Genomic DNA, 17,597 nt, shown 5'->3' with positions numbered 1-17,597 from the left:
CCCAACCCCTGTGAACATGCTGCGGTCAAAATTTTGCGTGTATTTTCGTTGCGATAGGTACGCAACGATGTTGCAAGAGATTTCACTTGATTATTAATGTTGCAATAGTTATTTTAAGATTCTATAATTGGTTTATCTGTGATATTGTAGCGCTTATTTTCGGAATGGTGACACGTGAGATGATGTTGTAACAACTGTTTTACAATGCTGCAAAAATTTATTGTAAATGTTTCAATAGTTGACTTGTCATTTATACGTGTTTCTTTCGATGATGCGAGTAGTGATTTCTAGTGTTGTAGTGTTTATTTTTCAATGTCACGATGAAGCGTCCGAAGAGAAATTTCACTGATGTCCGAACGTTCAATCATGACAAGATTTTCCCCTTCACTTTTTATTTTTATTATTTATAATAGTGATGCCTTCCGGGTTACCGTCACGATGCCAGTAATATCGATCATGACGAGCTTTTTCCTGTCACCTTGTGACGCCTTCTATGTGATCAGCAGAATGCCTGTCATTATTTACGATCCTCACTAATGATCAGATTTCAAGTAGCGTTAGAAAGTTGAACATTGAAATATATGCATGTCTTAGAAATAAGGGACAGCAAATCAAGTAATTGCATCTTGCATTATACTACATCCTCTAAAACAAGCAAGGTACTTTAGTTTTATCACAAGTCAAATTTCTTTAACTTTGATCAAATTTTTAACTTGACGCCTCTAATAAATGATGGATTTAATGAAACTCAATTGACATGTAGATGGTGGCGTATCTTTCTATAATTTTGATCAAAGTTAAAAAAAATTAATCTTGGACAAAACTAAAATATCTTGAGAAAAAAGCTTTCAATATCCCCAATTCCTTGTTTGTTTCATGAGGATGAGTTGTGGCATGTGTATTTGTAGTCATGAAGGACCATGGAGATGTATCCGTCTTCTAATTCCCACCCCTTTCTCTTACCTCTCCCACAAAGTGAGACAAACTAAAGCAAAACAACGTTTGGGTGAGACGTGCGAAGAGTTTGCAATATTCAAAATTGTAGTTTCCTTTCCTTTCAGGCAATCAGCACTTGCATTAATGTTTTTCACAAAGATGTTCAATAGGCATGCTAAATGCCGACCGGATACAGCTATTGATCCTCAAATCACAACAGCGAATTTTCCTAATATTCTGTCTTGTTCCTATCACGAGCAAAATTGTGTCTGCAGCGATTCTGATTCTGCCTGATGTCAGCGTTTGACTCCTGGAAGTAAAGATCAGAGGAGCAACTCGCACACTGCATTGCCAGTGGTGGCAACCGCTCAAGTTCAGGGGTGGCTTTCGGATGGCAGTGAACTCTGAACATATTTCATTGCTATCTGCTGCACATGCTGGATCCTTTCATTGTCTTCACCCAGCGACTTCTCGAACTTAAGGTACTTCTTGAACAAGAACTGCGATATATTGAACACAAAGATCAGTCAAAAGAATAAATGGCCCTTTTGTTATAATTGTGACAGGAAAATATCAAGAACTGCAAAACCCATAGCAGAACAAGCAGCAGTCAATCCAAAACAAATTCAAGAGACCACATCAGCAGTGCAGTAAAAGGAACAAAGATATGCTAGAGTTTGAGATTGAACCACAACTAAGAAATAAGCCTATGTCTAATCATTTGAAGGTTGAGTTTTAGCAAAGAAATAAAACAAAAGGAAAAAATAAGTAATATTTCACTTATGAAATCAAGTACACCCAGAGAGTGAAGGTGCACGACGAGAACAGTTCCGAATGAAGTTTCCGCATATAATTGTTATCATGTTACATATAGCAATAAAATACTAAATCCATTGGAATAGAGGCAAACCTGCATCTTTTTTGGAGGTAGGGTAAGACAAGTAGCCTTATCAAATAATCCCCTTATAATTTCTATGTCACCAAGGCGGATTTCCTACAAAATGTCAATATGTAAGCGAACTTGCATGATTTAAGAGAATAACAGTACAGATGACACATTATACATATGATCAATTTAATGCTCCTTACTTGGTCTAGATAAACACTCCAAAGATCTGTTCTTTTTGGGTACTCCCGTAAGATTAGTTCAAATCTGGACCTTCCTTCTTCAGGCGCCCCACACTTGAATTCTAGAATAGCTGTCTTCGAGAGGAATTTTATACGCTTTCTCTGTGGCAAACTCAGAAGCGCACGGTTTACAACAGCTTTGATGTACTCAACATCCTTGCCTTGCTTGAGGGCAAACTGAATACGGCATAACCATATCTGCAGTTTATACAAAGTCATAATTATGCTCCAGAAACAAATATGATTTAGTCCACTACGCTTCAACTTAAAAGGACAGAGACAAACTAACCTTGCAGGAAGTTTTGAATCTTTTGGTCATTCTATCAAGAAGTTCATCTGCAAGTTCGTACTGCTCAGTCCTCTCATACACTGCGAGAAGGGCCAAGTGCAACTTTTTGTGATCACAGTATTGCAAGGCTCTTTGGAATACCTTCTTGACAGCATCCTGGTGTGCATCAACAGATATATCAGTATATCCAAGTACAACAACAGATAGGAACCCAAAATATGCCATTGCTCAATTTTACCTCCCGTGGACTCCCATATTCATTTTCCAGATTGAAATATGCTACCCAAACATTAAGTCTTTCCTCCTCTTCTCTGGGGATTATTGTTTTTAAAGCCCTAAAAAAATGAGGGACAATTATAAAAGATGCAAACTGATGCAGTCAAAAAGTTTGAACCAACAGAGAAAGGAAAAAATATTAGATCATATAAATCCACAGTAAACAGAAGTGTTCCAAAAGAAAGTTTAACAAGGAAAGTCTACATCCTTTGCAAACGAAACCAACAGAAAACAAAAGCAAATCACACTACCAAGATGATACAAGAAAACTGCTTCCTATCACCAAAGAATATTTTAAACAGTATTAAAAATAATGCTTTGGACTGCAGACAGACCTCTCTGCTATTGCACGTGCTTTCTCAACATCTGCAAGATCTAACAAACACGCCATATATTTTATCCAGACAAAACTACTATTCGGTGAGCTCCTGACCAACTTCTCAAAATCATCTGGAGTTCTCGGTATATCTCCCTGTAATGCCCTTTCCTCCAAGGCACTGATTTCTAATTCCCTGTTGCAAACCATGTAAAAGCATGTAATGTCTGATGCATATGTCAAAGAAAAAAACATCATAGAAGTAGAATGCAATGTCTGGATACCTTTGTTTCCTTGCTTCCTTCTTCAACCGTTTGTCACTCTTTTTAGCATTTGCTTCAGATCCATTGGCAATTTCATGGCCTTCATTACTATTATCCTCTAGGTCAGAACCTTCAGATTCATCCAAGGAGACCTGAAGAGGCAGCACAGAAGCCCTTGGTTCTGCTGCGGAATGAACTTTGTTGTGATATCCTGCAACCTGAGAGGCAATGCTGATGTCCATAGGAGCAATTTCATCATCATCATTTGTACCAGCAGTCAGACCACAATCAAAGTACGATTTCTTCATTCCAAGGGATACTCGGTGCCGCTTCTCATCGATCTGAATGCAAAGTAGCGAATTTTAAAATGTGCAGTGGCAAGAAGAAGGCCTGACAAAAGATAAACCTTACCTTCAAAATTTTGGCTTTGACCATATCACCAGCTTTATAGCGAGAGTTAATATCAAGGACTGGCTCATCAGAAAGTTCTGATACATGGCACAGACCAACCTGCAAAAGGAGTAGTTAGAAAATGGAAAACACAATGATTTCAAAAAGTTGTGGAGTCTAATGACAAGTACACATACCAATTCACTGCTCCTAATTGTGACAAATAATCCATAGGATTCAACCCGCTTAACTTGGCCATCAATGATGTCCCCAACATGTAAATCACTATAATTAATATCATCCGGCTTTTCTAATTTGCTACCAGTGTTCTTCCTGAGTGACGCCTCAACTCTCCCTGATGATGGGTCCGTAGACAAGACCCTGCAGTTTTTTGTTAGATTCAAGGGAGAATATATTTGTATTTTACATAAGCATTTGCAAATGGTAAGATCTCACCTTCCATGTACAAGCATTCCAACAGGGAAATCCTTCTGAGGATTTTCAACGTATTCATCTGATAAATTTGACAGAGTAATCCTAGCCTCAACCATTCGAGAAAGCATAATAAAACATCCTTTGGGATTAACATTCTTCACATAGCCCTAGATAGTTAGCAGGACGAAACACGTCACTTCACAACACAGAAAGATACACTTCATACTAAATGGTACAAAACCATAACTTTAGTTACCGAAATATGCTGAAATATTAACTTTATTTCATGGCATACTACACTTCAACAATGATAGATATAAAACGTAAAACACACACAGATGTTTTGGTACCACAGCAGATAGAGAATTTGCCCAGAGTTACTGTGTATTGCCACCGACCCTATTTACAGCTTTTGTACGATAAAGTAACAAATTATGTTTTTCAGGAATGATAAACCAGATATACCATATAGTTAGATAATGCTTGAATTATAGACTCTGCCTTCCCACTTGCAAGTCGTTTTTCAGGAATGATAAACCAGATATACCATATAAGTTTATTCTACAATACTTCAAATGAAAGTAAATTAATACAAAATTGGGAAAAATACCTTAATCTCAGTTCCAGGAAGCAGATCCTCTATCTTCTCAATCCGTGGGATACAGGTTGCCCTATAAAACAATACATGTGGAGGAAGTTAGTTGTCTGTAACAGTTTTTTGTATTAGCTTTTGTAAGTAGGGGGAAGTGCAGTCCTGCATCTCCCTCCGAACCTTTCTCTTAATGTTAAATGATGTGTAGCGTCGTTCGCGAAAAGAAAACAATACATGGTGTAAATGACAATGGAATTGGCAGCTATACTTCATACTTTCTTATGGACAGTGTAATTACAAGATTTTCAGTAACAAGGGCTTGCTTTGCCGCATGGGGCTGGCACAGGATTTTTATCTCCAAAAAAAAAAGGGAGACATCCAGGCCAATACTTCATACCCAAAAGCACAGCTACCATCAGCTAGAGCTAATACTTCATATGTCAGTTTGGAGTACATTTCAATTTTTTTGATGAAAGAACACTTACACAAATGAAATAACATTGTTCATTAATATCTTATTAATAAGAAAATCACGACAAAAAGCACTTACCCTTCATCAAATAGTCTTGAATTGCTAGAATCTGTGCGTATGTTTGATGAGCGGAGTGATAGATCAACTCGAAGAGATCCTTCAGATGAGCGGCTTACAGACAGGACCTTGCACTTCACAAATTGACCCTCATGGAATCCAGACAAGGGGTCTGCCACCCATGAGTCGACAATTTCAGTATAATGAACCCTTCCATGAAGATGAGGTCCAATCTGAACGACAAGTCCACCAACACCAGGTAGAATTTTTTGAACACGTCCACCAATGACATCTCCTTGTTTTGTTTGTTCAACCAACGAGGACTCTGATTGTTGTATTTTGTCTATATTATGTTGTGCACATTGGTTATCAAGTGCTTTCACCCTAAGCAATCTTTTCTCCCGGTTCACACTAATAACACAGCCTTTTACTGCTTGGCCTACACTAAAGCGCTGCTGGAACTGTTTTAGTTCACTGGGGTCAGAAGAACTATCCAGAATAAACAAATGAGCCATAACATTTCTTGATACAGTTAACCAGACCCATTCCTTATCCACTCTGACGACATAACCACACACAACCACATTCGTGGTGTGATTAAATTCTTCTTTATGAGCAGTTGATTCTTCAAACTCACCTGCTCAATTGCCAGTAAAAAAGATCAACCAATCAGGAAAGAGCCATGTCACAGATTAAGAAACACAGAAAGGTATAAACAATGCAAAGCAGTCAGCACAGGATTTTAGCTATGGGTGAGCTGAATGAAGCCATACGACATATATGAGATGATTGTTTATTATGGAATAGACAGATTGAAAAGATAAGCAGCAAAGCATACCCTTAAGCATAGACGGTCTAATAGACAATTCCCATTTGAAGTTTTTGCCATTCTTTCCAGAAGGTTCAGCCTCTGCAACAATTCTGGCAGTAAGCTTTTGCCCGATTCTGAGTTTACTAAAGGGACGCTCAGCAGAATCCTCTTCAAGAACCTATCAGAAATGTACCACTAATTAGTGATTAGCCAATATTACACAAGAAAGATGTCTCAAGTAAATTCTGATGTTTACCTCGGTAATATGAATTCTTCCATGAAGATTGGCACCAAATTTCAGTATTAGTTCTAGTGGCTTGATATCAATTATCTGAGGTCCAAAAGGATGTGTAAGCAAAGTTTGCAAACATTGAAAATGAAAACAGTTGTCAATTTCAGGATCTGAAATGAAAATAACTGCACCTCTGCTTCAACAAGTGACCCAACTTTGTATTCTGATTTTTTCTTAGCCCTTTTAGAACCAGACAGGCCAGAATCCTGGGCTGATGCTTTAGGGAGTAGGATGAGCCTTCCAGACGGGTCAGAACTTGGGATATTTCCAACAACCACAGTAATGCTACAATAAAAACAAAGAAAAATAAGAAAACAAGTGGGTGACACAATCAGAATAAGAAATAATGATATGACTATGTATCAAGCACGATAAAATCATCGGAGCTGAAATTGATTATGCTTGAATGTAGACATATTTCTGTACTTGGTGTATCAAGCTCAACTCAAGCAAGGCACAAGATTAGTAAAACACAAACGGTCAGTCTTCTTTAGTGTTTCGTTCACATTCCTCCTTAAGGCCTTAAGCTATGACAGTTGCAAGTTCAAGCAAATATTAAATCTGTAACTCTAAAAGAATCCATATCAAGAGACTACATTGTTGTGTAGTGCTACACATAGAAGGGTTCAAGTTTCCTCAGTGTTTATGTCAAAACTGACCAGTAGGCTACTCAAATAGTAGTAAGCCAACAATGCTAAAAATTGAATTCAAAATTGGCGAAGTTCCAAAAATTACCGTTGCCCATTATCATAGCGGTGGGTGGCAAGCAGTTGTGAGTTGTAATCCATCAGTGATGCAAAACCAATTGCATAGTTATACTCGGGGATTGAAAGAACCTGGATTAAGTAAATACACAAAAGAGTAACATAAATTGCATCAGCCTATTATTCAACAAACAAATTGGTCAAATGAAGAAAGTATTTACACACCACATAGCTCTCTTTGACTATCTCCACAACTGCATTCACTTCCTCATGAAGCTCCAAGTCTGCAACTGTAGGCCTTTGGCGTTTCTAAAGTGAAAAGGAAATATAATGTAAAGTTCTCATAATACATGAACTGGACTGAATATAATAACAAAAAAGCTGCATATTGCGCTAATTAAAATGTAAAGACAAAAAATGCAGAATGAGTTCTGGATAAAGTGTTCATGATATGATCCAGACTTAATCTATACTGCCCGAACCAATGTGCACAAGTTTCTACATATGAAGGGCACACCAGCAAGCAATATATAGGCCATAATAAATTACGTACAAGACTTTCACAAGCACGTAACCTATTTCAGGTACATGCAATACCTAACTATACTGACAACTTCACACCAAAGGTACAACCTACCTTCTTTGTTCCACCAATTCTGACACTACTAATTAGCTCTGGTTTAAGGGATAAGTTAACAACTCCATCAGATAAATCCAAAACAAGGCCCTTCACAGAAGACCCCACTTCTAGAGTACTGTCACTGACTGCAGAAACAGAAAAAAGAGAAATTAGCATGGTCGCAGGTCGAATTGTTAACATCATGAAAGGAGAATTACTTACGTTGATGATGTTCAATTAAACCAACAACATCCGGATGGTCATTGAAGTTAAGGACAATACCATATTCTTCTATTGCTCCCACCTCCCCCTCAACTAGGCTACCAATGCCAAAAGCGTGAGCCCAATCATGGCTTGAGTACTTCAATGCCGAAATCTACAGAGGTAGTCACAAACGACAAGTGTAAAAACATCATTATGAATGAGCTTAACATCATTAAGATACCAAAGGTACACCAGTTAAAAGTCCAAACTCTTAAATAACGAAATTCTATCTACAGATTTACTGGTGGTGGTATTGTAATCTTAACCCTATGTTATTGAACAAATTACCCTGCTCTGATCAAACAGGTTGCATATGTCAGAATTATCACTAGTGACATGAACGCCCACAGCAAACTCACCCATGACCTAGATTATCTTGTAGAAGACCCACATGTAATGCATATAAACAAGCACATGAGCAAGATGCCCCATGTGTACACATAAAAAAGAAACTAGCAATTGGAGAACAAAATAAAACAGGAAGCAACAGTTACAAGGAACAGCCATTAGCTTTCTGGACCCCACAAGAAAACAGCAATTACTTAGCAGGTTCCACAAAAATCTCACATGCCCACACATCAAAGCCACTATTATTATGAGCTACCAGAAGATCAAAGAAAATCCTTCTTCAACACAGAGTAAGAGGTAATTGTGTTTTATTATAACCTTCTGATCCAAAAGAAAGTATCCTTGAATAAACGAAGAATCCGTTGAGGAGCACATTGACTGTTGAAGTGAGAGTTTTACTCTAGCAGTTTCTGCGTTTACCTATTAGGGGGAGGAAAAACACAGATTTAGAAGAACATAAATAACAGAGGATGGTAACAAATATATACCAGGAAAGATGGAAACATACGCTGAGTATATGACTCCGAACTGACTGGCCAACATAGAACGCATCAGAAAGCTTTTCCACCCGCCTATCAACTGCCTTTGTGAAACAAGAAAAATTAGGCATTCTTTTCAAAACAACAAAAAGTATGGCAGAGTCGAAAATTTCTTACTTTGTCCTTGGGAGAGAAACCAGTCAAATGTCCAAGAAAGCGGACAAAACAACCAGCTTCTATGATGTTGCAAATATAACCCTACGAGAAAAGAAATGTCAGCTGAGTTGATCATTAAAGGCTCACCAAAAATAACTAGAGAAAAATAAAATTTTACATGAACTAAAGCTCCAGGATGCATCTGCAGTATCTCTGAAGGAATGTCATTTGAGCTATTGATAAGTGAGTGCTTTGCTGAAAGAACTAAATTTTGGCCTTCGATATCTGCAGAGCATGGTATTAGAAAACCAGAGGGAAAATTAGCAATGTGAAATCCATCTGATGACAACAAGAACTGTATCATTAAGCAACTATAAACAACTAATTGTATGATGACGACAGCATGCAGACCAAGACAAGCTACAATGTGTGCATGCATAACAGTGAACTTCAGATTTGCCATTGTTAGATTCTGCTCATAGTTTCATAAACCATTCATGGCACTCCATAGATATAAAGGTTTAGAAAGTGTGCAGTTTAAAACCATGTGCATTGATAATGATATAAAGATTTTAGAATTTCTTTGCTATCATTTCCATATAGAAAGGTAAAACCAAAATTAGAAATTAGAGACTGTAAATGTCCAAATTGTCAAACATTTATGATGAGGGAGCACAGAATAGCAAGAGGATCCTTCTGTTTTTTAATGTGCATTGAATAACAAACAAAGTTTGTTGACTTCACCGAGAACTAAGAGTTGGTTGAACTCGTGCCCAGGTTTCAGCAAATTCTTCAACTGAGCAGCTTGACCTAATGAAAAAAAAATCAAATTAAGGCCACAACACTAAAGATATTATGAAAAAACTGCAACAGAGAATATGAGTGTGAACCCACGAGACGTAGGGAGATTTCTTGACTCAACAAAATAGTTGCAGATCACGTAAAATATGAGGATATACCATGATGGTCTGCCAAATGTTCATTTAGTATTGTCCCCTTGGAGAAGCCATTTACACTGACAACAACAGCAGCAGGAGTAAGCCGCTCCACAACACCCGAGACAATACTACCCAACTTTGCAATATCTGCTGGAATAATCCTACATGAGGAAAAAATAAATGCATAGAGGGTTAAAGTTCAATTGTAAAGCTAGTATGTAGGGAAAAAATGACCATTCTGGAAATTCCACAAAAATTCATAAACAGAGCAGAGAACTAGCAGGAGCCTTTTTCTTGTACAAAGATGAAATTTTTGGGTGCCAGGTGGGAGCATTACCCAAAAAGGGATTCAAAATCAAAGAAATTACCAAAATATAATGGTCAAATACATAACTTTGACCTCTGTGTGGTACAGGTGTGCAGTTAAACCATTCACAAACACATTTACAATGTTTACGGAAAACTTCAGCATGGAGTATTTCACTTTTTAAAGGTATCATGTAGATAAACTGATGAGCTTAGTTATTTCCTTGGTCTACAGCAGGTCAAGTTGTTCATTTCTATCATTTTACATTCTCCACCAAAATACTAGTTTAAAAACAAATACTAGTTTCAAAACTTGCAAGTCATTTTAAACCCCACCATAACATCTTATTTTACTTAATCATGAAAAACACCAATATGCTGGGCCTGCGCTTCCACTGATGAGAATTGATAGACTTCATAATTCGAAAACCAAATAAATTTCCTAAAGGTAAACAGAAAGATGACAAAGAAATGCTCAATGAAAGAATAAACTTCAAAGAAATTCTAAAAATATATGATTGTCCATGTTTATTATAGAACAGAAAAACATAAACAAAAGAGCATGACAGAGAACTCACCTATTATGAGATATGACAAAACTAACGTTTATTCTCCTTGAAGCAGGGAGCACACTGATAATTCTACATTTGATGACTTGCCCAACATGATAAACATTTTCCGCTTCAGTTCCTGCCTCTAATCCAAGCTCAGATCTAATATCAGTTCACCAGGAATCAAGAAAGCAGATGATTCAGAATCATATAAATGAAACTGTGAAAAATAGTATTTTAATAAAAAATGTTGCCAAAAACAGTAAAAGGCCCACACCTCACAGACAGATGCGTGTACTAAAATAAGTGCCAACTTTCACTATTAATTTATCTAACATGAAAGTTTGTAGCAAAATCTATTTTGATTCACAGCACCAAGCTGACCTACATCAGAAGTAGGAAATTGAGATACTAACCTGCTAACAAAACCCTGAACTCCGTTATAGAATTTTACAAAGCAACCATGCTTTTCGATTTTAGCAATCCATCCATGAGTCACTAAACCGACTTTAGCATCAGCATACGATGCCAGCACATCAAGTTTTGATTTCACCTGAAATAGATCCATAATTTTACAACTAGACTATCTCACAGAAAACAAAGAACGGATATAAAAACGATTATGAGCTCTATCTTTGATTCTTCTTATCTAGAGAAGAATTAGTAAGGATTTAGAGAACAATATTATGTACTGCTGTAAATTATGTACCAGAAATTCTGAATATAAGAACATAGTACCAGAGACTTCTTGCATGTCACTGTAACTCTCTTGGATTTGCAGCCCAATACACGGAATAGAAGCTCAGCTCCAGCCTGCATAAAGAACAAACTCAGTTCAATTATCATCATATTCAACATATTTTAACATAGAAATTTCATGTGTAAACAATTGGAAGTGGAATAAGCAACAAGGAATCACAACTGCACCTTAAATTTCTTTGGTGGTTTTACAACATGTTCCAACTCTGACATGTGTGGAAGCGGGCAAAGTGCTTTCACACCACTGGAAAACTGCACGATTGCACCAAATGGCTCAACAGTAACAACCTTAGCTCTCACTAACATTCCAGGTTTAACATCATCATGAGTGAAAACGGATCCTTCAAAAGCACTGTCCTGCAAAAACATTGAACATAGAGATACTCATGTAACAAAATTGACTCACAACAACTATCGGTTACCCATATTATAACGGAAACATGGATATATACATAATGTGCTTATCACAACAGTGGAACTCTTTTACACTAAATGAAAACTGATTAACAGCTTGCATAAGTTATAAATTCAAAAGGTCTAATACACCAATGGATGCCCAAAGACAAATGATGTGACACGAGCTACGAAGCATAAAATACAAGAACAGTGCTGAGTATCAAAAGTTAGAAACTTATAAATCGAAAGGAAATAAATCAGGACATAAACTATAAGTGTGCCTCCAGTGTTCCTTTTTGACGAATATCATCACTAAGAAAAATGAGTGACATGATGTGATTACTTTTACAGTGCCTATTGCAACTCCTTCAAGATTTCGCACTCCAAGTATACGGACGCGTAGGCTACTGCCTTCCTTAAACTTCTTCTCCAAGTTCTTCACATCTTTGTCTGACACGTCATGTATCTGTGGATAAGGTTGCCATATGAAAATATTAAAAAAAAAGTCTTTGTGTGAGCTCTTACATCATAAAACAATGCACAACAAAATATTTACAGTTTCACATACACTAATAAATCCAGGTGATGGAGTTGAAGAAGGTATTTCAAGAAAAAGACCAGCCTTTTTATCTATCCTCAACACCTTTGATTTATCGTAGATATCTCCAGCTTTTAGATTCTGCATAAAAGGGAAAATCAACAACCAAGAAAGAAATCTGAACAAAATTGCCTTTTACTATTTTCTCTTTAAAGGCATAAAGGACAACACCAAAGAATGCATCAAACTGATTATTATGCAAAACCAGACAACTTACAATAGGGGGCACTTCAAGATGAAGTAAATGTTTGTTCAATGTAAGCCCAACTGCCCTCGTTGATGGATCAACGAATAGGATGCGAGCATTTACCTGTAAATTATAGTGCACAGACTTACACAAATCGCTTATCCAAAATTGTCAAAAATAGGCACCATGGCAATGACAATTATCAATAATGCAGAGAAGAAATTCTTGAATACCTTCTTATTCTTACTGTAACCATCTTTCCAATTACCAGAGGGAAAGGGATTTGACAAATTAAAGATGTCAACCTGACAAGAAAACGAAGACGCTGTGAAATGATAATACAAGAACAACTGTAAACCCAAAAAATATGATTAGACAGTTAGGAAATCACTTACAGTTCCACTGAAATAAGTAAGAAATGATAACATTACTCCATTTTCAAGAACTGAATGGACACGTGCATTAACCATCATACCAGGAATCAAATGATCAATGGAAAGGCCCTTCAGATCTTTAATCTATACAAAAACAACATAAACAAAAAAATTAGAGATGACTCAGATCACAATCAAATAAAGATCAGTAAAGAGCATTTATAGTTCTTTGCCATACAATAGATTTAGAAACCAAGTCTTCATCAGAACTCAAGTGAACAATAGCCCGAGTTTTGTCGATAGCCTTCACAACACATTGTATCAGTTGTCTGGGCTCAATCTTCACATTTTCTGTTCAAGAGAACAAACAGTTAGTTAACTCCAGAATCCCTCTCAATAAACAATATCATTATCAGTATAGGCAATGGGGGACAAAGGTCGAACAGAGTTCCAAGTATACAGTCTATTAAATTAAGTATGACAAATTACACTAATGTTTATCTTCTAGCAAGCATACAAATCTATAGAGAGCAGTTTACAGTTACATAAGTAGTACAAAAACATTTTATATACTCTGCACTTTACAAGAACTCTGCACTATACCTTGCAAAGTGCATGCACTATAAACATGAAAACAACAAAGAAACTCTGAGAGCTAAACTGTTTCTATGCATAAGTACACCAAAAGAACACAAATACCAAAAGGTGTTTGTTTGTACTTTTTTCCCCGCAAAAATGTAAGTTTTTAGAGATAGAAATATTGAAATGTACACAACTATGTACCACATGCTCATAAGCTACTAAGCCTACCAGAACAGGGAGTGCTGTTCAAACTAAAAGAAAGAGAACAGAACTAATAGATTATCGCTATAGACAAATAAACAGTGATTTAAATATGTCAAGGAGAAACACCAATTTATCACGATCTGATGAAGCTAGTGCTTAAGTATACCTTTGTCAGCCTTTTGCATAAATCCACTGAAGGAAGGTACTCCAAAATGAAGAATGTAACCATGGTCCTCAACACTTTTAACTTGGGCAGCAAGTACCTACGAGAACATCCATCACATCCAAGAATCAGATCAGACCATTTCAAATGGGAACTACCTCCCCCCCCCCCCTTTGTTTGATGTTTTAGATCTTCGCAAGCCCAGGATGCGACTTTGGCCTCAACTTTTTTATAACTTGACATCAATACAGATTATAGGATAATAAAAATAAACTTTTATGAATACATTTCTGGTGATACAATTTTTATATAGCAATTCTGAATGGTATAAACTTTAGGAAGTTTGACGGTGCAGATTTTAGGAAGTTTGACTGGATCTTTGCGGGAGTGTATATGCTTGATATATGCTCCTACACATATTTGCAAGCTTGAGTAGCAAGCGTTTCTGATTTTGCATGTAAACTTTTGCCCATTATTTTTTCCCAAAAAAACATTAAGTTCTGCTTCATTTATCGTTTCAGTAGAATAACCAAATCGTTGAATCAAAAACAAACACTGAAATGGTTGTGAATATAATATAAAACATATTTAGAACTGAGATGCAAAATGGAAATAACCAAACATAGATGATTTCTTTCCCAAAAGCTCAGCTGGTATCAAGCACATCCAGAGTAGGGTTATTAAAAATTACCATTCCTTCCTGCAAGGCATCCAGAGAAAGTCCCTTGTACAGCTGGCTTAATCGCAATGATAGCCAAACCCTTCTGTTTACTTTTCCTTCTTTCCTGTCATCATCAACTCGCAGGACTATACAAGGAACAAGCTGACCAACATGAACGACTTCAGCACATATACTGTTCTCGCTATCCTGCAAAAGAACAATATAGGTTGGACTCACCAGATGGCAAATCACTGACAAAGCAGCATCAATTATGTAATACTTTAAGAAAAGCTGTTATTTACCTTACGATTTTCATGCAAAGCGATGTCACATACATCCTCTGAGCGAACAAACCCTCTCATTCCACCAGGTAGACTTAATACAATATCTTTTTGGTTAACCTCAATTACAACACCCCAGAGCTTCATATTTGGTGAAACATTCTGGCAAAAAAAATCGTCATGACCACCTGAGACCATTTATCACATCTCCAAACATTTCAAGGTAACAAATCAGAATAATCACAGTTATCACCCAATATATAGCTAGCAACATATGACCTAAAAGTCTTGTTCAAAGGAACCAATGGCACCCCTGCCAGCCGCACCTAATGCAATGAGAAATCTGAATGTTTCACTACATCACCTTACTGCACATCAGAAAGTAACTGGTACAATACCCCAGCAGCTGCAACTGAAACTGTCAAAAACAGGCTAATCCAGTAACCTTTTATGGAGATTATTTAGTTCAAAAGTATGACAGAATGGAAAAGATCTCAAGAACTGTGTGATCCAGATTCTTGCTGTTTTTTCTCTCACTCAAAGCTTGACATGCAGAAAACATCTCATGAACCAGTTCATGCTACCAGATAGAGATAAATGCATAATAATTCAATGGCTCTTTCAAGATTTCAAAATTTTAATTTAAAACTGGCATTAGAGTCTAAAACTATTGTACCATTTACATGGCACTTTGAAAGCACACACCAGCTGTCCAGCATGTGTTCCAAGGGTTCAAATCTGTTAGGCATACGAGGACTGTGGGAATTTGGAGCTAAAGTCCAATAGTTTCCGGCAACTGAATTACTGGCGCGAATCAAATATCACAGCATTAGAATGTACAGGATTCCATTCTACCATGTGAAGTTTCGCTACAACCCAGCCGCTTGCTAGTTGCTACAACAGGTTGACTATTTGGAGAGTAAATTGCACAAGGGAGCATTACACTTAAGCCTTTATGGTGTTTTCTGATCTCTAATCACAAGATAAACAAGCTTTGACCTTTTGTTGAGCAGTTGAGGGACCCTAAATGTGTGGTTACCAAGGTTCAAATTTATGTTGCAATTAATTTGAAGGCCAATCACATTCTGACAGAGTAACTGGGTTTCAGAGGGCAAAACCTTCAGTGTGATGCGATTAGCAAATCGTGGGAGCTTCCCGGTGGTGGCCCCGCCGAAGAGCGTCCCCAAGTCATCATCCGCACCGAAACCAGACGACTCGCCGGCCTTCCTCTTCCTCTTCCCCTTCTTCCCCTCCCTCTCGAAATCCTCCTCGGCCTCCGCGCGGGCCTCCGCCACCTCGTCCTTGCTGAGGAAGCTGCGTCCCCCTGCACAGCACCCCAGAACGCACGACAACGCATCAGCGCGGAGCAAAATTGGAACGCAGCAAGCCGCAGAAAAGGGGAGGGAGGGAGGGAGGGGGACCGCGCAGCTCGATGCTTACCTCTCGGGAAGTCAGCTTCGTCGGACGCCGCGGCGAGGAGCGCGGCGGAGCCCGGCTGCTGGTGCTCCCCGTCGCAATCCCCCTGCTCAGACGCCGCCTCCTCCTTGCGGTGCTTTTTGAACTGCTTGCGGTCGGGCCGCAGGTCGGTCTTGCCGCCGCCACCGCCCTTCCCCTTCTTCCTATCGCCGCGCGGCGGCGCCATGGCTGCGAGGGCTCAGGCTCCTTGCTTGCGGCGCTGGTTCGCTGCGGCAGCCTCGGCGCGCACGCTCGTAGCTCCCCGAGCGCGGCTTGCTCGTCTGTCGCCGCTCGCCGTCAGCACGGAGTCGCCGCCGTGCGGGTGGCCGGGTAATGAATGAGACCGCCGAGGCAGCTGGGGGTTAGGGTTTTAGTAGGTCGTGGGCTGGGAGAGGGTTTTGGAATGTGGGCTGTCGGATGGTTGGGCCATTCGTTTCCGGCCCAACTTGAGGCTCCGACACGGGGGGCCTCACTTGATGGCCCGAACTGCCCATGAACGGCTCTCTTTTTTTTTTGTGAGAACCGTATTTGTCTGAAACTTTGAACAAATTTTGTAGGCTTGTGTTTCATGAAAGTATTTTTTATGGAAAGAATTCTGCAAGCCGTGGAGGTGATCGTGCTGTCGTGCAGGTGCAAGAATAGATTCGTGAGCGGTGATCCCCTCTGAGTAGGACTCCAACCTCGACACAGACTGACTCGCCCGTGCGCGCACCCGGTCTACAAAACCACAGCCTCGCGGCGGCACGCGCATTCTCTCGCCCACCCCGCGCCCGAGCCGTGGCCGCCTCGTGTAACTTGCGCTCCATCCGCAAGTGGCGGCGCATCATGCAGACGGTGGCCTGCTTCGCGGCTTCGCCGCTCCCAGTGGCGTGGCTGGAGGGCGACGTCCTCGTGGAGTACCTCCTCTTCCTGGAGGAAACCGCGTCGCCGCCGCCACCGCCAGCGTGCGTGCCGATGGCGTGGCTGGAAGGGGAGGTCCGCGACGAGTTCCTCCAGTTCCTCGAGGAGTCGTGGGCCGTGGCAGCGGCGGCTGTAGACCCGGAGCGGGAGGAAGAGGAGCACGGAGGAGGCCTCGTGGTGGATGGAGACCACAAGAGCTTCGCAGACGCCGGTGTTGAGGGTGGCTTCATGGAGGACGACGCCAGCGCCATGGAGGTGGAGGAAGACGAGAGCGGAGACGGCGGCGTCTGCACGGAGAAAGGCGAGCAGGAGGCAGAGCGGATGCAGTTGAGCGTGAGACGGAACAGCACGAACAGCAATAGTCCGGAGATGACGCCGGCGAGGGAGCCAACGACGAAGCTGATGATCCAGATGC

General features: G+C 39.5%; 1 protein-coding gene across 1 annotated transcript; it reads right to left on the bottom strand.

Moving 5' to 3' along the window:
- Positions 1–1,021: 1,021 nt before the first annotated feature.
- Positions 1,022–16,605, bottom strand: LOC101783290 (rRNA biogenesis protein RRP5). Its single transcript, XM_004955716.3, has 40 exons — positions 16,268–16,605; positions 15,946–16,151; positions 14,849–14,989; positions 14,577–14,753; positions 13,889–13,985; positions 13,175–13,287; positions 12,958–13,080; positions 12,796–12,867; positions 12,593–12,685; positions 12,346–12,456; positions 12,121–12,243; positions 11,550–11,738; positions 11,361–11,435; positions 11,039–11,175; positions 10,650–10,784; positions 9,787–9,926; positions 9,572–9,637; positions 9,006–9,112; positions 8,849–8,929; positions 8,701–8,775; positions 8,511–8,612; positions 7,803–7,956; positions 7,599–7,726; positions 7,187–7,270; positions 6,993–7,093; positions 6,389–6,542; positions 6,222–6,296; positions 5,993–6,143; positions 5,176–5,791; positions 4,644–4,704; positions 4,055–4,200; positions 3,796–3,979; positions 3,620–3,718; positions 3,230–3,549; positions 2,965–3,141; positions 2,592–2,688; positions 2,354–2,509; positions 2,026–2,262; positions 1,847–1,930; positions 1,022–1,436 (listed from the first exon to the last, which is right to left on the bottom strand). The coding sequence occupies exons 1-40, from the start codon at positions 16,467–16,469 to the stop codon at positions 1,311–1,313; spliced, it is 5,715 nt and encodes a 1,904-aa protein (XP_004955773.1). The 5' UTR covers positions 16,470–16,605; the 3' UTR covers positions 1,022–1,310.
- Positions 16,606–17,597: the final 992 nt, after the last annotated feature.

Source organism: Setaria italica, chromosome II (genome assembly GCF_000263155.2).
Source record: "Setaria italica strain Yugu1 chromosome II, Setaria_italica_v2.0, whole genome shotgun sequence".
In the NCBI taxonomy this organism is placed as follows: Eukaryota; Viridiplantae; Streptophyta; class Magnoliopsida; order Poales; family Poaceae; genus Setaria; species Setaria italica.
Note: the sequence above shows the minus strand (reverse complement) of the source record. Positions and strands in the feature narration are given on the sequence as shown.

Coding starts and splice junctions, on each gene's coding strand:
- LOC101783290 (XM_004955716.3), bottom strand. CDS start 16,469: ATGGCGCCGCCGCGCGGCGATAGGAAGAAGGGGAAGGGCGGTGGCGGC. Junction 10,785..11,038: donor GTTCAGGGTTTTGTTAGCAG/GTTAGTATCTCA, acceptor AACTGATATTAG/ATCTGAGCTTGGATTAGAGG. Junction 2,510..2,591: donor AATATGGGAGTCCACGGGAG/GTAAAATTGAGC, acceptor GATGCACACCAG/GATGCTGTCAAGAAGGTATT.